The 22,854-nt window shown below is 47.9% G+C and overlaps 1 protein-coding gene across 1 annotated transcript in view; it reads right to left on the bottom strand.

Moving 5' to 3' along the window:
• XPO6 (exportin 6) overlaps positions 1 to 22,854 on the bottom strand; it is a 654,194-nt gene that overhangs the window by 242,841 nt on the left and 388,499 nt on the right. The window contains exon 16 of the mRNA XM_078663046.1: positions 18,261 to 18,407. Within this exon, the coding sequence (XP_078519172.1) occupies positions 18,261 to 18,407 (147 nt within the window). The remainder of the gene's footprint in view (positions 1 to 18,260; positions 18,408 to 22,854) is intronic.

Raw genomic sequence — 22,854 nt, 5'->3', positions numbered from 1 at the left:
TACATACAATATCCTTGGCAATATTAAAATTGACATACTGATCTACTGCAGCGCATAGAAGCAGTTCTGTTCATGTGTGCATACAGCGCTATTCCTGCAGAAGTAGGGCAGACAGCAGGCAAGAGTCACCGGCCCAACTGGGTACTTTAGAGGCCCTGCAGGCAGGCACTTTACCCCGGCTTCAGACAGCAGATGACCCATTGCAGGCGGCAAGGTAAAAATGAAAGCAGCTCATGCACTCTTTGTCATCTTTTTTTTTGTAAAATATATTCTCTTTGTCATCTTTAATGACATCACAGGAAGAGACAACGCACATTTTTTTAGGCTGATGAAATCAAATAAAGTCTAGCATGAAAATAATAAACAACTTCACAATCTCACACAAGTAGATAGAAGGCATGCAAATGAAAGAAATGGGGGCATAAGAGTGACTGGTACAGGTTTACCCCTCTGACTGCGGTACTGCGTCACAGATGACCTTGCACTGGGTGTGAATGACTACAATGCTCTATCACTGGTCCTATGAGTGCCAGAGAGAACTTTGGTTTAGAAGCAGAGCATCTCAAAAGCATGCAGGTTGCTAGGAACACCATAGCGGTTGCTACAGAGATCCCAGACAACCCCCTACATCACATCCGGAAATGGAAAATCAAATCTGATTAATGAGGAATTTTCCGTTAGGTTGATGTGGTAACTTAAGGTGGTACTGTTTATAAATGCATGAATATGTTTAGCTTAACTTCTAATAAGCTGCTATTTGTTGTTCAATAGTGAAAAATATTTGTTGACTTTAAAAGCCCTGGGGTGGTTTAAGGGCCAGGGAGGGAGATGGCGGTTCTTGCTAGGGTGTTAATGAGTTTTGGTGCCACAGGTATGGTGTGCAGGCAAAATGGATTCTGTTGCGACCTGCGCAGAATGTTTTAACCTTCTTCGATTCATTTAGCATTCATAGCTGTTCACTGTTTGACATAAGCAGGCTTACACATGAGTAGATGAGTGCATTATTTTAATGAAGCGCTATGTATTTTAAAGTTTGGGAAGGCGGCTGCCCGGTAATGACTTTCTCATTTCCTTTAAAATAAACAAGAGAGCTTAACTCCTGAGGGAGAATGGAAAGCGCTTATACCCTTGGAGCAACACCTACACAGCAATGCATGGTCTGGCTGCAGGGGGGAGTCACGTAATTCTTGGCTCAAGCTTGAAATGCAGGGTCAAGGGGCCTGTGTACTCCCGCCATGATGGGAATACCCAAAATGCATGGTGCAGTGACCTAGAATCACGGAAACACTCGCCTTCTGGCCACAGTAACCTTTCACTGTTCCCAAGGTCAGTTAGTCACCTTCACCTGGAAAGTTGCGGCCCTACAGACCTGGTGCTGCTGCACCATTGAAAACTGCGCTCCTGAACAGAAGGTCAGTCACTGAGTCCAATCCTCAACTATGACGATATGCCATGGCACAGGGAGAGAGTTCATTTGCTTCACTGCAGGTATGCCGAAAAAGCAACAACTCGGAAACCCTAACAGCGCAGGAAGACAGACGTACACAAGCAGAGACACGGTTTTGTGATAAGACTTCAAAAAGAGAGGTAAAATAAGGGAGTGACGTCCTTCAAAAACCTGAATATTACACCAGGCAATTTCGAAAATTAGAGAGAGGGGACTGCAGGTTGGGTGCTCCGAGGAAGGTGGTGGCAAAGAACATGCATCTTACTTTCAGTAGTAACAAGCGCGGGTGCGCGTGCCAGGTCGGCGACGAAAGTGAAAGCGCCGCGTTTGGAGCAAAAGTGCACCAGGGCCAGCGAGACCACCATCTGTTTCCAATTAATGCGTCCGCGAGACGCGGGCGCGATAATTGGAAACAGATGGCGCTGCTGCTCGCTCCCGAGCTCCCAAGACTAGGGGAGAGATAAGGTGGGACATGCACCCGCCTTTGGCCAATTGCATGCTGTCATTCTCAAAAGACGCAAGCAAAGGCCAATAGCGGGTGATTAAACAAGCATTGGAAATGCAATAGGTCTCGCATTAGAAAAGTTGGAGTTATTGGTCTTGTAAATGACATATTTTATTTATTTGTTGGTTTTTAAAATTGCTAAATTGATGGCTTTGTCATTTACAATGCCAATAGTTATAACTTTCGCGAATGTGACACCTATAGCATTTGGAATGCAACATGTTTTGTATTTACGTCACTTAGATGGCAGCTCTGGTCGTTAGGCCACATCTCTAGAGAGCAGGAGAGTGCAGCAGGGGAGAGAAGCACAGCAATGCAATAGGTCTCGCATTAGGAAAGTTTGAGCTATTGGTATTGTAAAGGACAGATTTTTTATTTATGTGCTTGTTTTGAAAATAGCGAAATTAATAGCTTTGTTATTTACAATGCCAATAGTTTTATCTTTCGCAAATGTGACACCTATTGTAACACAATATGTGTTGTGAGGGTGGGTGAGGGTGAGGGGTTGAGGGTGAGTGAGGGTGAGTGAGGGTGAGTGAGGGTGAGTGAGGGTGAGTGAGGGTGAGTGAGGGTGAGTGAGGGTGAGTGAGGGGTTGAGGGTGAGTGAGGGTGAGGGGTTGAGGGTGAGTGAGGGTGAGGGGTTGAGGGTGAGTGAGGGTGAGTGAGGGTGAGGGTGAGTGAGGGTGAGTGAGGGTGAGGGGTTGAGGGTGAGGGGTTGAGGGTGGGTGAGGGTGAGTGAGGGTGAGGGGTTGAGGGTGAGTGAGGGTGAGGGTGAGGGGTTGAGGGTGAGTGAGGGTGAGTGAGGGTGAGGGGTTGAGGGTGAGTGAGGGTGAGGGTGAGTGAGGGTGAGGGGTTGAGGTTGAGTGAGGGTGAGTGAGAGTGAGGGTGAGTGAGAGTGAGGGTGAGTGAGGGGTTGAGGGTGAGGGGTTGAGGGTGAGTGAGGGTGAGGGGTTGAGGGTGAGTGAGGGTGAGGGGTTGAGGGCGAGTGAGGGTGAGGGGTTGAGGGTGAGTGAGGGTGAGGGGTTGAGGGTGAGTGAGGGTGAGGGGTTGAGGTTGAGTGAGGGTGAGTGAGAGTGAGGGTGAGTGAGGGGTTGAGGGTGAGGGGTTGAGGGTGAGTGAGGGTGAGGGGTTGAGGGTGAGTGAGGGTGAGGGGTTGAGGGTGAGTGAGGGTGAGGGGTTGAGGGCGAGTGAGGGTGAGGGGTTGAGGGCGAGTGAGGGTGAGGGGTTGAGGGTGAGGGGGTGAGGGTGAGTGAGGGTGAGGGGGTGAGGGTGAGTGAGGGTGAGTGAGGGTGAGGGTGTGAGGGTGAGGGGGTGAGGGTGAGTGAGGGTGAGGATGAGAGGGTGAGGGTGAATGAGGGTGAGTGAGGGTGAGGGTGAGTGAGGGTGAGTGAGGGTGAGTGAGGGTGAGTGAGGGTGAGTGAGGGTGAGGGTGAGTGAGGGTGAGGGGTTGAGGGTGAGTGAGGGTGAGGGGTTGAGGGTGAGTGAGGGTGAGGGGTTGAGGGTGAGTGAGGGTGAGGGGTTGAGGGTGAGGGGTTGAGGGTGAGTGAGGGTGAGGGTGAGTGAGGGTGAGGGTGAGTGAGGGTGAGGGGTTGAGGGTGAGGGGTTGAGGGTGAGTGAGAGTGAGGGTGAGGGGTTGAGGGTGAGTGAGGGTGAGGGGTTGAGGGTGAGTGAGGTAACCTGGCATGGTAACCTGAAAAAAAGGTGGGTGTGAGCCATGTGAAGGGGTCTGCGGTGAGTGTGAGACCCGAAAAGGCAGAAGTCGGGAAGGAGAGGCTGCGGGTAAGGGTGTGCACGAAAGTGAATGTGCACAAATGGGGCCATGCGGTGGGCGAACAAAGCAGAAGCGGCTGGCAGAATAAGCGGGCCAAGGCCGAGAGTCCACTGGGTGCACGCGTCCTACCCGGAAATGACTGGGGGATAGGTGGGGAATGGCATGGTAACCTGAAAAAAAGGTGGGTGTGAGCCATGTGAAGGGGTCTGCGGTGAGCGCGAGACCCGAAAAGGCAGAAGTGGGGAAGGAGAGGCTGCGGGTAAGGGTATGCACGAAAGTAAAATGTGCACAAATAGGGCCATGCGGTGGGCGAACAAAGCAGAAGCGTCTGGCAGGATGGTGGTGCCGGAATAAGCTGTGCACATGTCAGGCCATGCTTCGAGTAACTTATAGAGATGCGGCTGACAGGATAGTAGGGTTGAGAGCAAAAGCGCTGAAGGGGCGCCTGTGTATATGCTGCTAATAATTAAAAAATGCATATGAGAACTGTATTATCGCAAATGATGGAAAAGATATCTCACCTGAAAGAAAAACAAGAAAGGAAACAAGACGGAGGGCATTGCTGTGGGGAGGGGGGGGGAGGAGAAATGCACACGGCGGGCAGGGGAGGGGGCGGAGCGGGGAGAGCGGCAAGAGGGTGTGAAGCAGCCGGGGCCTTTGAAGTGAAGCTAAGCTTCACTTCAAAGGTGTGGGAGGAGTGCGGCTGAGGGAACAGACGGGATTTGGTGATGTGCACGCGCATTTTAGGTCAATGCGCAAGCGCATTGACCTAAAAGCCACGGGCACAGCACCAAATCGCCACAGTTAGGTAAACTTTGTTTAAAGCCCTATAGTCTCGCTTCTCTCAATGCGCATGCGCATTGATAGGTCACGAGACCTAAAAAAGTACACACACAAGCGTGTATTCGAAGTTTAAAGCCCTTACTAAAAGCCTCGCAGAGCAGCGTATGCGCGCTGGCGCAGGCAAGACCTAAAAATCATTATCTGTGGACCAAGATCTAGATTCCTGCCAAACAGGGTCTTATTCTGTTCAACAGTTTTGGCTAAAAGTGGTCTTAAAGAAGTCTATGGAAAATGCATGGGGATTTTATGTTTTGGAAATCCCCTTTTTTCACGCCTCCCGCTTTACATTATCACCCCCAAACTTTCCAAGAAAAGCTAAGGTGGATGAATTATTTTGAAAAGTTTGTGAAGTTTCACCAAAGGGGGCCAAAGTTATTAGCAAATCAAAAAACGCTCCGTCTATGGAAAAACAGACCTAAATATAACTGCCTACTGTAAAAAATAGAAGTCTGTGAAAAAAACAATGGTTACCGAGATGATATAGTTAGGTTCATGTTTTACCCACACAAAACCATAGAAATTCAACGGTTATACTTATACTTATGTTAAGAAACTATAACTCATGGCCTAATTGTACTTAATGGCACAGGCTTTAGTTTCTTCAGATAAGTGTGGCTATAACTGCTGATTTTTTATTGTGTGGGTAAAACGTCACCCTATCACATCTCTGTACCCTTGTTTTTTTTAATTATTGAATTTCTATGTTTTTTTAACGCAATATAATGAATATGCTACTTACCAGTATGCATCTGTTCTTGGCATGTAGGGCTGCTAACATTCATATCTTAGCATTAGATCGCCGCCTAGTGTTGGGCTCGGATGATTGCACATTGTTGTCCTGGAAGAGTCTTCGAAGTATCCTGAGATAGGTGGCTCCTCCCCTGGACTACAGTGCGCATGGGCATCGGCTCCATCCCCAGATTGTTTTTCGCCATTGTGGCAGGAGATGGAGTGAAAGTGTAAAGGATGTCCATGCTAACGAATAAATACAATAGTATATCTGCAGCTGCGACAGGCACCGGGGAGGAGGGCGGGCGATATGAATGTTAGCAGCCCTACATGCCAAGAACAGATGCATACTGGTAAGTAGCATATTCAGTTCGAGGCATGTGGGCTGCTAAATTCATATCTTAGCATAGAATACATAGCAGTCCCTCCATCAGCGGCGGTTGCCCGTGCCAGCTGCAGAAACCTGAAAAAGTGTCTTGAGAACAGCCTGTCCTACAGCTGCTTGCTGCTTGGAATGCACATCAACACAGTAGTGTTTTGTGAAGGTATGTGGTGTGACCCACGTGGCTGCTCTGCAAATATCCTCTAAAGGAATGTTCCCTAGGAAAGCCATGGATGCCCCCAGTTTGCGTGTGGAGTGCGCTCTGGGGGGTATTGTTAAAGTGCGCTTGGCTTTTTGATAACATATCTGGATGCACTTAACAATCCACCTGGCTATCCCTGCTTTGGAAATTGGGTTGCCTTTGTGTTGTGGTGCGAAGGCAACAAAGAGTTGTTTTGTCTTTCTAAAGGGTTGTGTTCTGTCTATGTAGTACATCAACGCCCTCCGTACATCTAAGGTATGGAGCATTCTTTCCGCCACCGTTTGCGGGTTTTGAAAGAAGGCTGGTAAGTCAATAGTTTGGTTAAGATGAAACTGTGACACCACCTTAGGAAGGAATTTAGGGTTAGTGCGTAGCACTACCCTATTTGGGTGAATTTGAATGAACGGCTCTTGTATGGTGAGCGCTTGCAGCTCACTGACACGCCTCAGAGACGTAATAGCTATCAGAAAGGCCACTTTCCACGTAAGGAATTGGAGCTCACACGAGTGCAGTGGCTCAAATGGTGGCCCCATCAGTCTGGTGAGAACGACGTTGAGGTTCCACACCGGAGCTGGTGGTGTTCTTGGGGGAATGACTCTCTTCAGACCTTCAAGGAAGGCTTTAATGGCGGGCACTCTGAAGACAGAGAGGTGCTGCCTGTTCTGAAGATAAGCCGCTATGGCTGAGAGATGTATCCTAATGGAAGTGTACGCCAGATTGCACTTGTAGAGATGTAACAGATAGCAGATGATATTGGGAATAGATGCATCTAGTGGGTTGATGTCATTGGACGTACAGTAGATGACAAAACGCTTCCACTTAGCAGCATAGCATGCTCTAGTAGTTGGTTTCCTCGCCTCCTTGATGATACTCATGCATTCTGGAGGTAGGTTAAGGTATCCAAACTCTAGGACTTCAGGAGCCAGATCGCCAGGTTGAGCTGTCGTGGATCTGGATGCTGAATGTCTCCATGGTTCTGCGTCAAAAGACTGGGCGTGAGGCGCAGTCTTTGATGCGGCACCACTGAGAGTTCGAGGAACGTGGTGTACCAAGCTTGTCGTGCCCACGTTGGAGCAACCAGGACGAGAGTCATGGAGTGCTGCCTTAGCTTTCTTGCGACCAGCGGTATTAGAGGGGCTGGCGGAAAAGCGTATGCAAATTTGCCTGACCAGTTCATCCATATCGCATTCCCCTGCGACTGTGGGTGAGGGAACCTGGCGGCAAAGAGTCGGCATTTTGCGTTCTCCTTTGTTGCGAACAGGTCTATCTCCGGATGACCCCACTGCTGGAAGAACGGGTGGAGAACAGAAGGGTGTATCTCCCACTCGTGCATCTGATGGCTGTATCTGCTGAGCAGATCCGCCATCTGATTGTCCTTGCCCGGGAGGTGTTCTGCCATGAGGAAAATGTTCCTCTGAATGGCCCACTTCCACATGCTCTGAGCCAGATGAGACAGCTGTGGCGAGTGGGTGCCCCCCTGTTTCTGAATGTAGTACATCGCGGTCATGTTGTCCGTCCGGACTAGCACGACCTTGTTGCTCAGATGTACAATGAAGGACTTGAGCGCCATGAAGATTGCCATCAGTTCCAGATAGTTGATGTGCATCTTCTGTTGCTGCGTCGTCCATAGTCCCTGCACTGTGTAAGTGAGCACATGTGCTCCCCAGCCCTGGAGAGATGCGTCCGTCGTCAGGACAATCTGCGGCACGGGCTCGTGGAACAGTCGGCCCTTGCAAAGGTTGTGTGGAGTCCACCAATGCAGAGAGTCGTATGCCCGACTGGTAACCAACACTAGGTCTGTCAATTGCCCACGAGCCTGTGTCCACTGATTCGCTAAGCACTCCTGGAGCGGGCGCATATGTAACCGTGCGTGAGGGACTATGAAGATGCAGGAGGCCATCATGCCAATCAACTGCATGAACACTCTCGCTGGCAGGGAGTGTCGTGGTCGGAATCGTTGGATCAGCGACTGAATGCTGTCGATTCTGACTTGGTTTGGCTGAGCCATGGCTGTCAGGGTGTTGATCGTAGCACCCAGGAACTGCCGGACATGTGCCGGCTGAAGATGCGATTTTGGGTAATTTAGGGAGAAACCCAGATCGTGAAGAAGGTGAATTGTAGTCGACATGTCTGCGGCGCACTGTTGCTCTGACTTGGCTTGTACGAGCCAGTCGTCTAGGTAGGGGTAGACATGGATATTCTGCCTCCTGAGGTGCGCCGCCACTGTCGCTAGACACTTGGTGAACACCCTCGGGGCCGTAGTGACTCCGAAGGGTAGGACTTTGAACTGGTAGTGCCTGCCTTGAATAGTGAACCTCAGGTATTTCCTGTGTGACGGGTGTAGTGGAATGTGGAAATAAGCATCCTTGAGATCTAAGGTCGCTAAGAAATCTCCCTGGTTTAGCAAGGGAAGAATCTGCTGCAGTGTAAGCATATGGAAATGCTCTGACAGTATGTACAGGTTGAGGGGACGTAGATCGAGAATGGGCCTGAGAGAACCGTCCTTCTTTGGAATAAGGAAGTACAGGGAATATACCCCTGTGCCTTCCTCCCCCACCGGCACGAGCTCGATTGCGCCTTTTTGCAGCATCGCCACCACTTCCTGCTGCAATAAGTGCAAGTGCTCTGCGGACATAGGCCTTTGCCTCGGCGGGATGTTGGGTGGAGTGGATTTCAGCTCTAGGCAATAACCATACTGGATTAGTTGTCGCACCCACCTGTCTGTGGTGATGTTTCTCCAGACGGGCAGGAACTGCTGCAGTCTCCCCCCGACAGGTGTTAGGTGGTCGGGGGGCAGTGACAGAAAGTCACTGTTTGCTTGGAGTAGAGGTGCGGGAGCTGTTGTTTCCTCTGCCGCGACCTCTGTTGCTGTTATTCCTATAACCTCCCTTGTTCTGTTTAGTGAACGAGGATTGCGTCCCACCTTTGGAGAACTGGGATTGTTGACCCATCTGTCCTCTGGTGACTCCACGTGCACCTGAGCGACGAAAATTGCTGCCACGAAACTGTTGGGACTGCAGGGCCCCCATAGACTTAGCAGTTTCCGTGTCCTTCTTTATTTTCTCTAGGGTGGTGTCAACATCCGGACCAAACAGACTATCAGGATTGACTGGCTGATTCAGAATTGTTGTCTGAATATCCTGCTTAAACCCTGAGATGCGGAGCCAGGCTTGTCTTCTCAGCATAACGCTAGTGTTGATAGCCCTAGCAGCTGTGTCCGCAGCGTCAAGTGCACACTTGATGGCTGCGTTTGATATTAGCTTTCCTTCCTCAATAAGCATTTTGGTGCCTTCTTGGAACTGTGGGGGCAGGTGTTGTATAACCTGTTCTAGGGTGTCGTAGTGCGCCCTATCATAACGCGCCAGGAGCGCCTGTGTATTTGCGATGCGCCAAAAGTTTGCCGCCTGTGCAGCCACTCTTTTGCCTCCTGCCTCAAGCACTTTGGACTCTTTATCCGGGGGAGGAGCTTCACCCGTTGTCTGGGAGTTGGCACGTTTCCTGGCATTGGCAACCACAAGAGAGTCCAGTGGCAATTGTCCCCGGATGTAGACGGGGTCCGCAGGTGCAGGCCTGTACTTCTTTTCAATGCGAGGGTTGACCACTCTCGCCCTCGTAGGCTCCTTAAAAATGTCCCCAGCATGTTTGAGAACACCTTTCAGCATAGGAAGTGTCTTTACTGTCCTTTCAGATATGGCAAAGGTGTCAAAAAGGAAGTCTTCCTCAACCGGGTCGGCATGCATGTCCACATCATGATTGGCTGCCGCCCGTTCAATTAGTGCATGAAATCCTGCTGAGTCCTCAGTCGGGGATGCACGTGCATTAAAGGTCTGCGGGTCTTGGCCCACACCTTGGGTGTTCTGGTCACCAGTGTCGTCGTAAGAATCTGGTTGTACATCAGGTTCATCGATAGGGAAATTGTACTGTTCATCCTCATCATATTCCTCACCCACAGAGTGTTCTGGGGAGGGAGTAGGGCTCCGTCTTGGAGGAGGCTGAATCGGTTCCGTGAGGCCTGAGGCGTCAAGGGGCACCCTCTTCTTTTTCAACGGGATGACGTAGGGGTCCACCGGCTCCGAAGTGATCTTCCGTTTATAGAGTGTCAGCTTGCCGGTGGCAGCATCGATGAAATGCTCTGAATCGTCTTCCGATTCGAGTACACGACGTGGAAGAGGGTCAGGCAGCGAGGAACCCTGTTTCGGAGCCGATTTCGTCGAAAACGCTTTCGGCGCCTCCTTAGGTGGCAAGAGAAAGAGGAGTTTCCCAGAAGGCTTAGCCGGAGCGTCCTTTTGCGGCTGCGGTGATGGCATCGGAGCCGATGGAGCAAAGGCTTTCTCCCTGATTCTCTGCAGTGACTCCGCAATGGGGGACGGTACACTGCCAGTGGGTTTCGTCGCCGACAAGGATGCTTTGAGCGGTCCCTCGGATCCGACGTCCTCGCGGGCCTTGTGCGTTTTGGGCGCGGAAACCGTCTTCGGTACCTCCGAATCTTGAGGCCGGGGCGCAGACTTCTTGTGCGTAGCCTCTTTGGAGCCGACCTTGGCGGGCTTGGACGGCGCCGGAGCCGCTGATCCGTGCCGACCATCTTTCTTGGGGGCCCCTTCCTCGGGCGTCGGTTTCGATTTCGGAGCATCGGAATCGACAGACTTCCTCGGCTTCTGCGGACCGGAGGTCGACGGAGCCGACGGGGTGACGGGCACCGACTTCTTCACAGGCACGGCAGCCATCTTAGGGACACTCGAGTCCTTTGGTTTCAGTTTCGATTTCGGGTCGGCCATTTTAGGTGTTGACGACCCCGACGGTTTCAGTTTCGGTTTCGAAACAGCGTGCCCAGCAAGTGAGTCCGTAGCCGGGCCCGAAGGCGGGGCTGTGGCTTGCGGCAACGGGTCCTGGGTAAGGCCGACAGGCGATCCCGTGTCCCGGTCGGTATCCTCGTAACCTTCGGGGCAGAGCTCGTCCGCAGAGCTATCCGCCGCGGCCCCATAAATCTCATCGTCGTCTCCTACCTCTTCGACTTATTCGAGGACCTGACCCGCGACTCCGTCGTCGTCTCCCGGATCCGCCTCGACCTCCGTCTGTGATGGGGAGATTTGTAGAAGGTGACCCTGGACCTCTTCTTCCGGGTCGCCGAAGATGTTCTCCGGATCTGGGGCCGCTTGCCTAGCTTCCAAGCGCACCGCGCGCCGAAGCTTGAGAGTTTTCTTGGAGCGGAACTGTGCACAGGCCTTGCACGTGCCGTCGTCGTGGTCCGGTGAAAGGCACTTGTTACACACGGGGTGTAGATCGATGTGTGGGTACTTGGACCCACAGAGCGGGCAGTACTTAAACGGGCTCCGCTCCATGTCCGTAAAGGCTTGCTGTCGTGTCGCGATGAGAAGGCCTCAAAGTTTAGAAAGCGAAGAAAACTCCGCTTATTCCGGCTTCAAGAGACGGAAGACTCGAGACCGAGCGCAGACAATACCGACGCAAGAAAATCGAGGCCTTTTGGCCGGTAAAGATAGTTTTACTTGGTTCCGACAGTAAGACGTCGAGACCACATCCGAACCCAATGGCGGAAAAAAACAATCTGGGGATGGAGCCGATGCCCATGCGCACTGTAGTCCAGGGGAGGAGCCACCTATCTCAGGATACTTCGAAGACTCTTCCAGGACAACAATGTGCAATCATCCGAGCCCAACACTAGGCGGCGATCTAATGCTAAGATATGAATTTAGCAGCCCACATGCCTCGAACTATATAATTACTGTACATGAATACCACAAACGCTGAGCACAGCCTTTGGCCGTGTGCTTTGGGGGTATGGTGTGTGAGGTTTTGGTTTTCCCAATGGGATTCAGATCTGTGGTACCTGCGGATCCTCAATTCATGCCCCAAATTACTTTTGGGGCAATTTCTTGCCCATGAGGGGTCCCATGACTGAAACTTGCAAAATTCCCAAATACAGTGCATGGGGACAAAGTTTTGGGGCACCCCACTTGTTCCTCTGTACCCGCTTAACTAATTAACACAAAACTTTCCAGACAGCAGCTGAACAAACTTGCATACTAGATTTGAAAAATTCATGAGGGTTCATCGAATGGCGCATCGTGGTGGTACATGGCGGTGGCAGTGGATGTGGTGGTAGTTGTACATTTAAAACTGAACGAAATTACACCACATTTGTCAGGAAGCTAGATCTTGGTCCATAGATTGTGCTTTTTTTGATCTGGTGTAAATCCGTTCATCAGTTTTTGAGAAATGTAGAGCAAAAAACAACTGTATACTTTGGCAGTTGGATCAGCGAGAGTTACGAGAGACTCTTGCGAGAGTGCCAATTTAAAAATAAAGCGTTCTGCTTGGCTCGGGGAACTTTATTTCCCTTGGGCCAGCTTGCTTTCCTGGGACTAGGGGGAAGGGATACCCTGACTCCCCAGACTCCCATGAGGGTGAGCCAGGGGGACCCCACCCCTGTGCCAAAAAAGGAAGTAAAAACAGTAAAAACTAGAATGATCACAAGACTCTCGCAGGATTAGAAGGAAAAAAAAAATAAGGAGGCCGGGCTGCATTTATGTATTATAAGCCCCAGGAAGCCTTCCTCGGTGGCTGTGTTCATAAAGGAGAGGTGGGGGTGCTTGACACTCCCCCTCCCCTGAGCCTCCAGGGGTTCCCTGGCTGAAATTGGCCCGGGGGGGGGGGGGGGGGGGAGGGGGGGAGATTGGGGGGCAGCTCACCGCCACACTACCCGTTATTCAAGAATGTGGCCCTGGGGGATGGGGTCCCTGGTGCTGATAAACGCTTGGGGAGGATGGTCCTGAGGCCTTCCTCCCCTTTTAACTTATATGTATGGACCTCCCCTCTATAATAATAATAAAAGACCCTGGAGGGTGGGATTCCAAGGGACAGGCGCTGTGGCCAACCCTCGGCGCAAACAGCCTTCCGGGGAGGAGCGGGGGGCGGGATTAATGGTTGCATTTACATATGGTGACTAGGTTTTACTTTATAGTAGGAAAGTAGGAAAGTGTCCCTTTTTGACAAGGTCATTGATGGGATTTCGACTTGAAGTATACTGGGCTCCCGCAAACCAGGTACCCAGTGCCAGATCTCCTCAAACTGTGCAATTATTACCCACCTGGCAATACTTTCAGCACTCTCTGTAAGTCCCTAGTAAATGGGAACCCTGCTACCTAGGGCCTAAGGTATTAAAGAGTTGTAGCACAAATTGTGCCACCCTAAGGGACCCCTCATCAAGCACACTGCAAGACTGTCATTGCGTGTTTTGGTGCAGACGAAAGTGAAAACGCAACATGACGCACATCCCCGTGTGCCATGTCCCCTAACACTGTATGTAATATTTGTAAGTCACCCCTACAGCAGGCTTACAGCTGTAAGGCAGGGAGGGTGCTTAGTACTACATGTGAGGGCATACCTGCATGAGCAGATATGCCCCTGTGCTGGTCCGTTCCATTACTGCCAGTACAAGTGACCAGGGAAGCCATTTAGAACATTTGCTTGACACTGGTGAAAATGAGTTCCTCGGGTACATGGTTTGGTATCAAACCTCTCATATTGGTAAACCCACACTGATGCCAGTGTTGGATGTACCAATACATGCACTTATAGGTCACCTTAGAGGTGCCCCCTGAAAACCTAGCAGCCTTTGGTGTACTTGCTGGCTGGTTTCTGCCAGCCTGCCACCCGAGAAGCTGTTCTGACCTCCTAGGGTGTGAACGTTTGCTCTCAGGAGACCCAGAACAAAAGCATGTCCGGGAAGGGGGACTAACACACCCTCCCAAAGGATGACCTGCTAATTAGCCTCCATGGGTCGGAGAATTTCAAAGAAGCTGCTGTCTTTGGAATGCGAATCGGACTCCTCTCAAAGCAGAGGTGTTCAAAATCACCTTGGCCCCTGGAAAGGCAGGAAAATTAGCTAGTCAGGTAGATGTGCCACCTCCAGACTAGTACCACCCCTAAGGTGGGCTACTGTGAGGTGGACACAATTTTCCACAAGTAGCCATCTCTGTGATGGCATACTTATGGATTCTGGGACACAGTTATGCCCACTTCCCACAGGAAGTGGTCATATAGCGGGTGCAGTGACCCCAGGGGTAAGTAACCTACTGCTCTACACTCCCTTAACACCCCTAAACCTAGCATTTAGAGGAGCCCCTGGCACCAGGAAATTAGATGACTGCAAACTTCAGGAGAACACCGAAGGGCCGCGAGAAGCAAGGACTGTGGAGAAGCAACTGGCTTGGCATCAACTCTGCCGGCCTGACTGCTGTTCCTGCCAGACTGTGCTAAAATCGTCTTGTCCTGTAGCTGCTGTGCCTCCAAAAACCTGGGAGGACTGTCTGCTTCAACAAAGAACCAGGAACTCCAGTGAAGTAGCGGAGATGCTTTCCTGCATCCTGCAGGCACTCCAAAAGAACTGTGAGGACCCCAGCCCACTGCAAACCCCACACTGGAAAGCACCACTGCACCTGGGCCCCCTAGCCTGAGTCGAAGTAGGCCAACGGTGCAAGCATGGTCCCCTGACCTTCCAGAGACAAAGCCCAACTTTGATTTGCCTACAGTGGACTCACTGCCACCGCCTGCAGTCCTATTTGTGCAGGTCCCCTCTACTGCAAGTGTCTCCAGTGATGAAAATCCAACGCCTAGGAACACCTCTGCTCCCGGCCGCACGGCCAAAGGAGAAAAAGATTAAAGTTATGCCCACATTCCGGAGCATTGTTTGTTCAGCCTGACTGGTCTCCCAGTCCAAGCTTCCAGCCTCTTTGCAACCAGATTGTTACCCATGAAAATGAATAGGAAACCAGACGCTGTAACACACCTCTGCACCTGGACGCCCCAGAGCCTCCCAAGGTGACCTGTTGGTGTGGCCTTGGACCTTACCTCATACTTAGCTTAAGGCCAGAAGATTGGTCCTGTAAGTCACAGTGAAGTACCTGTACGCAGTGTATGTCTTTCCAGCATATGATAACATAACATAACAGCTTCAAATCTGCACTATGTGTCCATTTTTAAAAACTGTAAAAATTCATAACTCAAAAAGTACTTACCCGATTCCAATCTTATCTAAATTCATATAAAAGTGTGGGTTATTTTTATAACTTGGTGTCAGATTTATTTATTGAGTGTGGTCTCACTTACTGCCCTTGGCAATAAATGCTTAGCACTAACCTCGGATATGCCTAACTGCTCACCCACAGTATCACTAAAAAGCATTTTCGGGTGTCATTTGTGCCTCTGTAATTCCCTTGGGGTTTGCCTGGACTCTACACAGTGTAACTCGTTTTGGTCCACAACATAAAGAGCCATCTTCCTTCATTGGTGGTTCAGCGGTGGGATGCAAGACTTTGCATTTGCTGATTCCACTTGGTAAATAGAGGACTCCACGAAGATGACCCTTTTTGGTCCACTACATAAAGAGCCAGCTTCCTACAATAAGTATATACACACACACATTTTTAAAAGGTTAAGTACAAAAATATTTTCAGATTACCGACTAGTTATTACCTGTGAAATAGTGACTCCTGATGTAACTGTACACAACAATGTAATGACTCCTAAAATACTGCATGCAATGTAAAGGCTCTTGATGTACTGCCTGAGGTGTAAAGGCAGCACACCATACTGATACAATGGTAGCACGGATTATAGGTTAAGCCTCTTTCCACTCATTCACTGACTAAGAAAATTAAGTTTATTCACCATAGTGCTGATTATGTTCATGTGCTTCCTCAGACTACCAATTGATAGCAATCATATTCTCAGTGGAGAAAACTGGAAGGTGTCTAGTTAATGGCTTTAGTTAAAATCGTGGCAGATAAATGGAAACAAACACTCCAAGATGAGCTGGGAAGGTGGCTCTACTTTGATTCTTTTTATTGCATGTAATCAGAGGATTGAACGTTCCCAGTTTTTCTTAGCTGTGATGTGCAGCTCTAACATTTTCACAAACTGACAACCGTGTAAGAGGGTTTTGAGATAGTAGCAATGAAAGTAAATGTGAGGTTCGATGCCAAAAGACTGAGAAAAGCAGTTTGCCCAAAGTAACCATCCAGAGATAAATGAATGCTTAAAAAAAAAAAAAAAAATCAACGAATTAACACATTTGTTGCTTTAGGACACTCTCTAAGTGACTCCCTGTAGGGCTGGCTTCATGTCCTATCCAGTTTCAGTTTTCGTGACTGTCCAAGCATACATTAAAGGACACAATTTGTCCAAGATATACTTGGGGGTAAACTCGCAACCCCAATAAAACTTGTCTGTGGCTCCTTTCCAGTATCAACAATCTGGGCCAGTATGTTACGTGATGCCGTAGTTGCCTACATATTTTCAAAACATAAACTAGCTTACTTCAGTTTTGATAAGTGTTTATTTCAGATTACGGAGAGTGAGGCCCTTGAGAAAGGGTAAAGTAGACCTGCATTGTCAGCCATAAAATGTGAATATGAAATGAAAAGGGTTCCTATAAAGGGCATGGCTACCCTTCTCGGGTAAAGGTCCAGCCTTGCTGCAGCCCCTGATGCATTTATATGACACCAAGAGGACTTTGCGATCTAGCAATAAACATTTGTTGTTAGTCCCGAAGATCAAACGGTCCCGGACTGGAGGATGGCTGTTCTCCTATAACGCGGCCAGCCATTGGAATCTGCTTCCAGACTCTATCCGCCTTGAAGTTGACCATCTTAGGTTCAGGAAACAGTTGAAGACTTTTCTTTTTGCTTGATCATCGATGAATGATTGGTGTTACATTATACGCTGGGACGCCCTTTGGGTAGCCATGCGCCATATAAGTGTGTATTCATTCATTCATTCATACCCGGGAATGTCCCAGCGCTGATCAATCGCAAGAAAAAAACAAAACATGATTAAAGTATTTAAGGGAAGAGCCAGGTCTTTAAATGCTTCAGGAAAACAAGATGGTTCGGTTCTTTACGAAGGTGCAGTGGGAGAGCATTCCACAGTTAGGGAGCATTATACGAAAAAAGCCTACCTCCTGGCCTTCCTGATTCTGGGAATTACGGCTAGGTGAAGTGAGTCTGAGCGAAGGTTTCTTGAGTCTTTAAGAGAGCGAATCAGGGATTTCATGATGGGAGGGCTATTCCTTAGTAGGGACTTGTGGACGATAGAAAAAAAAAATTCTTAAAGTGGACTCTTTCTTGGACCGGGAGCCAATGCAAAGCACGACTAGCTGGTTTTGCAGAACAGCGGTGGCTGACACCAGTCAACAATCTTGCCGCCGCATTCTGGAGAATCTGCAACCTCTTAATCACCGGATTTGGTGTCCCCAAATAAAGAGCATAGCCAAAATCAATCCTAGAAAGGATCAGGGCCTGAACCAGTATCTTTTTCGCTGGAAACGGAAGCAAAGGAAGTACTTTCCGAATCATTTTCAGCAAGCCAAAGCAAGAAGCCACAGTTTTTCGAGCTTGAGTTTTAAAAGAAAGATCTTGATCTAGCCTATTGCCGAGACTTTTTATTTCTGGTTTAGGGACTGGAAGGGGACCCATGCAAACTGGCCACAGTGAGTTGATGTTAAGGCTGCTCTGATTTCCCAAGAGCATCAGCTCGGTTTTGTCACTGTTTAACTTCAAATGGGAAAGGCTCATCCATTTGACCACTTCCACTTACATGTAAGTAAAGGCCTATTTGTCTTACACGTGACTGGTCTTATTGGACTTAGGGTTTATTGTGAGTTACTTTACTCGGTCAATCTGTATCCGATAGTTTTTACCCACTACCAATTCGCAGAGCAAGCTTTTTACTCTCAGCTTCACCAACCCTGGAAAGACTAGTGCCCAAAGGGAGGGACTTATTTAATTAGAGTGCACCGGTACATCTAGCACGGGGAACCTGTGCTAAACAACAACACTAAACATAGATTGCTTAATAAAATCAAATGACCAAGACACCAAAGTATGGTGGTACACACAACTTGTTTTCCCCGAGGAGTTCTTTGCTACTGAGGCACAGCTGCTGCCAAAGGTGAGCTAATCTAACCTTAAATGAAATCAGTTTACCTTTGTAGGCCCTTTCAAGGAGTCTGTGTGGGACTGCATCATACCTTATATCAAGCTATTGCTCCCTCGGTCCCATGGTTTTTCGCTGAACTTCCTAGATCAACCTTCTTAAGCAGAGGTCTCCTCCCAACCCTCTACCCAGGACCATAACATATTGCCCCCGTACATCAGAAGTAAAAAAATACAAAAAAGCCAGCTCCATGTGCAGCAGGTTGACCCTTCAAAAGCAGAAGACCAGACACCACTTTTCCGAAATCATGCACAAGTCATGCTAGCATTTCATCCTTCAAAAACAGTTACCAGAGCAGTAACTGTGGCCTTATAAAGTGACAACCTCATGTGAGTTTCTTTTAAGAACAGGAAATCATGTCCTCCTCACCTCGTCTGGCAGTCTCTGGGCAGAGCTGTCCATAATCCTGTTGAATATCTTCTGCACTGCTGAGATGCTGATCAGGAATACTGGTCGCACTGTGGTGGCTAAAGACACTAACAAGTGGCATGCAGATAACAGCAACTTTTCCTGCACCTGGGAGAGAGAAGACAACTTGCCAATGACTTCAGATCTGCCAATACTTTTGCGAGTCAATGATGAAAAGGTGAATAAGAATAGTAAAGGAAGACTGAAGGTTTCTAAGTTTTTCGCTAGCATAGAATAAGGAAGACGCATATGGAGAACAAAATAAACCACACTGTACAGAGCAGAAAAACGTGATAAACAAGAAGGAACAACTGAATGGCATACAAAGAATGGAAAAGAAAGAAGCACAAGGGAAATACAGTAATCTTCTCTGTTGAAAACTAGCACTAAGTGCTGTTGTCTTGTGGTCTTGTAAAAAGGTTTGACTGTATTTATACACCGCGCTGACAAAGATGCAGTAAGAGATGAGTGGTTGTGGTTTAGCCCATTAAGTAAAGCAACAATTACTAAGTGTGCTGGGAATGAAGCAGGGGGCAGGCCAAAACAGTGTTGTGTTCAATTAGAGACCTCAAAATTGCTAATTGTTTTTCAAAGACTATAGTGGAGGGTGTGGGACTTGTGGTTATGTCTTCTGTATGAGTTGTAAGCCACATCGATTCTCCACGTGGGCTCATCTTGTTTGTTATTTTTTGCTTATGTTTATTTAATTACATGGAGAAAGATGCCCATGCTCAGTGGTCAAACTTATTTGAAATAAAAAAACTGTTTAGAAATATTTAAGTTAACATAATTGAGGGACAGAAGATAAATAGGGAATCCTTAATACATTACCTTAAATTCAAGGCTTGAATTATGATTAGGGTGTGTTGAGGACTCTCTAAAATGCTATAAAATCAACCCTTCAAGTGCCACAGCATGATTCACAAAGCAGCTGATATTTCAGTCAGTGGGCAACATACCGCTAATTAGAGAAGTAAATTAGCCCTCCCTTTAAACAGAAAGCAACCGCATGGGAGTGAAGGAATGAGGTTAGTTTAAATCTTTCATACAAGAGCTATATTCTATATCTATGGACACAAAAACCAACATCAGAAAAGTACAACTCCACATAGTATTAATCTTTGCCCCAGGGTGGGGCACATACTAATTAAGCAATGCATGTACACACAATCTCAAACAATTAAGAACGATCTATACGACTCGTCATTAAGACTATGTTGTCTTCAAATGTGAGTGGCTGCTGCTAAAGATGCACTAATGTCATGCCAATAAAGGACAAACCATGATCCACTGGGGTCTTTGAGCATTCATGAAGGGGAATTCTTCTAATTGAAATAGTACACAGCATTTCGGCATAATAAATATCCAAACAAAAAGAGAAAGGCATGATAAACTCTTTGGCCTTCAAACATACACACTATCTCTTTACACCCTAAAAGCAATATTTAAACATATGACTTATCCAAAGGTCAGGAGACTAGTCAGTGAATGTCCAAAATAGTAAATAACATAACATAGCGTAATGTGTATTTGTAAAGCGCACATTCACCCAACGGTGTCTTGGCGCTGAACAGATGTTTATTGTTACTCAACGGTACTCATTTTATCGACCTCAGAAGGATGACAGGCTGAGTGGCCCTGCCGAGATTTGAATCTGTGGCCATGATGGCGGACACAGACCCCTATAGTGAGCGGATTAATCCACTAAGCCACCAGACTTGGCTTACATTCTTGCTAACAGATTATATGTTTATCTATAACTTTAAAATTGGTTGCTGGCTTTCTCTAGCCAAAGTTGAAACACTGCGCTGTGTGGGGTTTCTTGCTCATTTAAGATCACAATACCAGTCCTTTTTTTTGGGTAATCTGCCACACTCGACTCCAATGGAGCTTCGGCCAAAAGAATTTCAAGTTAATTCTGTAAATGAACATGCTGTTTTGTGAATAACATTTTATTTTGTACCTCCATTTGGTCTAATACAGACAGTCATTTCATTTTTCAAAAGTGGTTAAGATATATCATGCGCCACAAAGCAGCTTCACGCATCCGTGGTTTTCCCATATTCGCCATCACTTTGGCTAATCTTAGTCTCCCTAATTTCTGTCAGTCACAGAGAATATTCCCAAAACAACAATTGTTAGGATATTACAAAAAACACTGTCTCCAATCATGGGACCTTCTTATTTTCAACATGATCTTATTCAGAAACTGAATGCTACCTTGAATGGGCAGTTCAGGTCGATTTAGATTACCATAATAGATTTACCAACATATTGCTCAGGTCTTGCTCATTGTTTTGTGGTTGCAATGTGTTGTATATTAACCTTTCTTCTGTTTCTATGCTGTACCACGATCCGAGTCCAGCAAATGCATGAAGGTCCTAGACTCACATAAGTCTTCTCCTCATCAAGAGGTCTCTGTTGTTTCTGACAAAGGTACTGTGGCGGAGTGTGAACATTGCTGTGGAGACAATGTTGCTGTAGTGAAAAACAGACCCAAACCTCCTGCGAAGAAACAACCAACAAGTAGATTCTGCAATAGGTGTGGCAGTAGTAGCCACTCTTCTGAAGCTAGGTTTTGCTTTGCCACAAACAAGGAATGTTTGAAGTGCGGAAAGGTTGGACATTTCTCCAAAATGTGCAAGGCAAAAGCTAGGCAGAGAGTTGCTATCGTTGATGACTACGTCGATGACTCTGTAACTGAACCTGATAGACTCCTGGTCATTGACGATGTCGATGTTATCTGTGATGATCCAAGACAAAACAGACCCAAAGCCATTTTTAAAATGGATTCCCATGAGGTGCTGTTGATGGTTGACACTGGTTCTCGCCATACCATCATACCAAAGTCTACCTTTGACGCTTTTTGGAAGGAGGTGAATTTACATGACAGTGACATTTCCCCTAAGAGTTTCAATGGTCAGAAGATTGAAATCCTTGGGTTCTTCGAGTCTGAGATTGTCTTTGAGAAAAGGTCTATATTTGGGAAGGTTTATGTTTCGATTGATGGGCCCCCCATTCTGGGTTGGGTACATCAATATGACCTATATATAGTTATCAACCCAAGGGCAAAGAATCAAATTATGGTTGTAGATGATGACTATCGAATTTATCCTCTCTGAATTTGGGTCTGTGTTCAGGGAGGAGTTGGGTGAGCTTCGGGGGTATGCCCATCTTATTAAACTAAAGAAGGGTAGTTTGCCTGTGCAGCATCGTGTAAGGAGGATTCCCATCTCTATCCGTAATGAGGTGAGACTCCTGATTGAGGAGATGCTTCAATCCGGTGTGATAGAGCCTACAGAAGCATCAGCATGGGTTTCGCCCGTCGTGATTTCTAAAAAATCAGACGGAAAATTGAGATTCTGTGTGGACCTCAGGTCCCTGAACAAGTGTGTCGTTGCGGACACCTTCCCTTTACCCAACATTGCAGAGATGGTGTCCACTCTTCAAGGGGCCAGATATTTTTCCAAGCTCGACCTGAAGAGTGCCTACCATCAGGTCAAACTCCATGAATCTTCGAAACACCTTACTGCCTTCATCACCCCTGATGGGATTTTCCAATTTACTCGCCTTCCCTTCGGGTTGATATCGGCAGCGAGTGTCTTCCAAAGACTTGTCAGTGAAATATTCAAGGGGCTGAAGAACGTGGTGTTCTTTCAAGAAGACATCTTGGTTTTTGGAGACTCTGTGGCGGACCACAACCTTGTGCTAAGAAATGTTTTGCACAGAATTTGGGACACTGGCCTTACTTTGCGTAAGGAGAAGTGCTCTTTTCTCGTCCAGAACATTGAGTACTTGGGACATGAGATCTCAATCAACGGAGTCAAACCAAAGAAGAATCTTCTTGACGCAATACGCCTAGCCCCTTGCCCGTCTGACAAGGACCAGTTGCGGTCGTTCATGGGCTTAATCGAATACTACTCCAAATTTGTGAAGAGGTTCTCGGAGAAGACCTTGCCTCTGAGGGCTTTGTTAAAGAAGGGTTGCAAATTTACTTGGGGCCCAGAACTAGAAATGTGTTTCAAAGAAATCAAGGAAGCTATTTGCAGTGCGAAGGTGCTGGCACCCTTTGATACTTCCAAGACTTCCACTATCTTGGTGGATGCCAGTGCTCATGGTCTTGGCGCTGTTTTGCTGCAGTCTCATAGGGATGGTGACAGGCCGGTTGCTTTCGCTTCACGCACTCTGTCCAAGTGTGAACAGAATTATTCTGTTATTGAGAAGGAGGCTCTGGCTGCTGCGTGGGGTGTTCACCATTTTCGACCCTACTTATGGGGCATTCGTTTCAATCTTAAGACGGATCACAAACCCCTTATCCGCATCCTTTCTCCTGGCGGGGGGGCTTTTGGTTCTCCAAGGTTGGCGAGATTGGCTTCCAAACTCCAGGAGTACCACTTTGACATTTCCCACATCTCTGGTTGGAAGAATTTCCAGGCTGACTGTCTGTCTAGGTTGGCTGTTCAGTCTGGTGCCGATGTTGGCTTTAGTCTGGAGGGTTTTGATGAGAATGTTGCCTGGATTGATGATGTTCTTCTACTGACTGAGAGCTCCTTCT

This window comes from Lissotriton helveticus, chromosome 10 (assembly GCF_964261635.1).
Source record: "Lissotriton helveticus chromosome 10, aLisHel1.1, whole genome shotgun sequence".
NCBI classification, from domain to species: domain Eukaryota; kingdom Metazoa; phylum Chordata; class Amphibia; order Caudata; family Salamandridae; genus Lissotriton; species Lissotriton helveticus.
The sequence above is the reverse complement of the archived record's forward strand: the minus strand, read 5'-3'. Positions and strand labels throughout refer to the sequence as shown.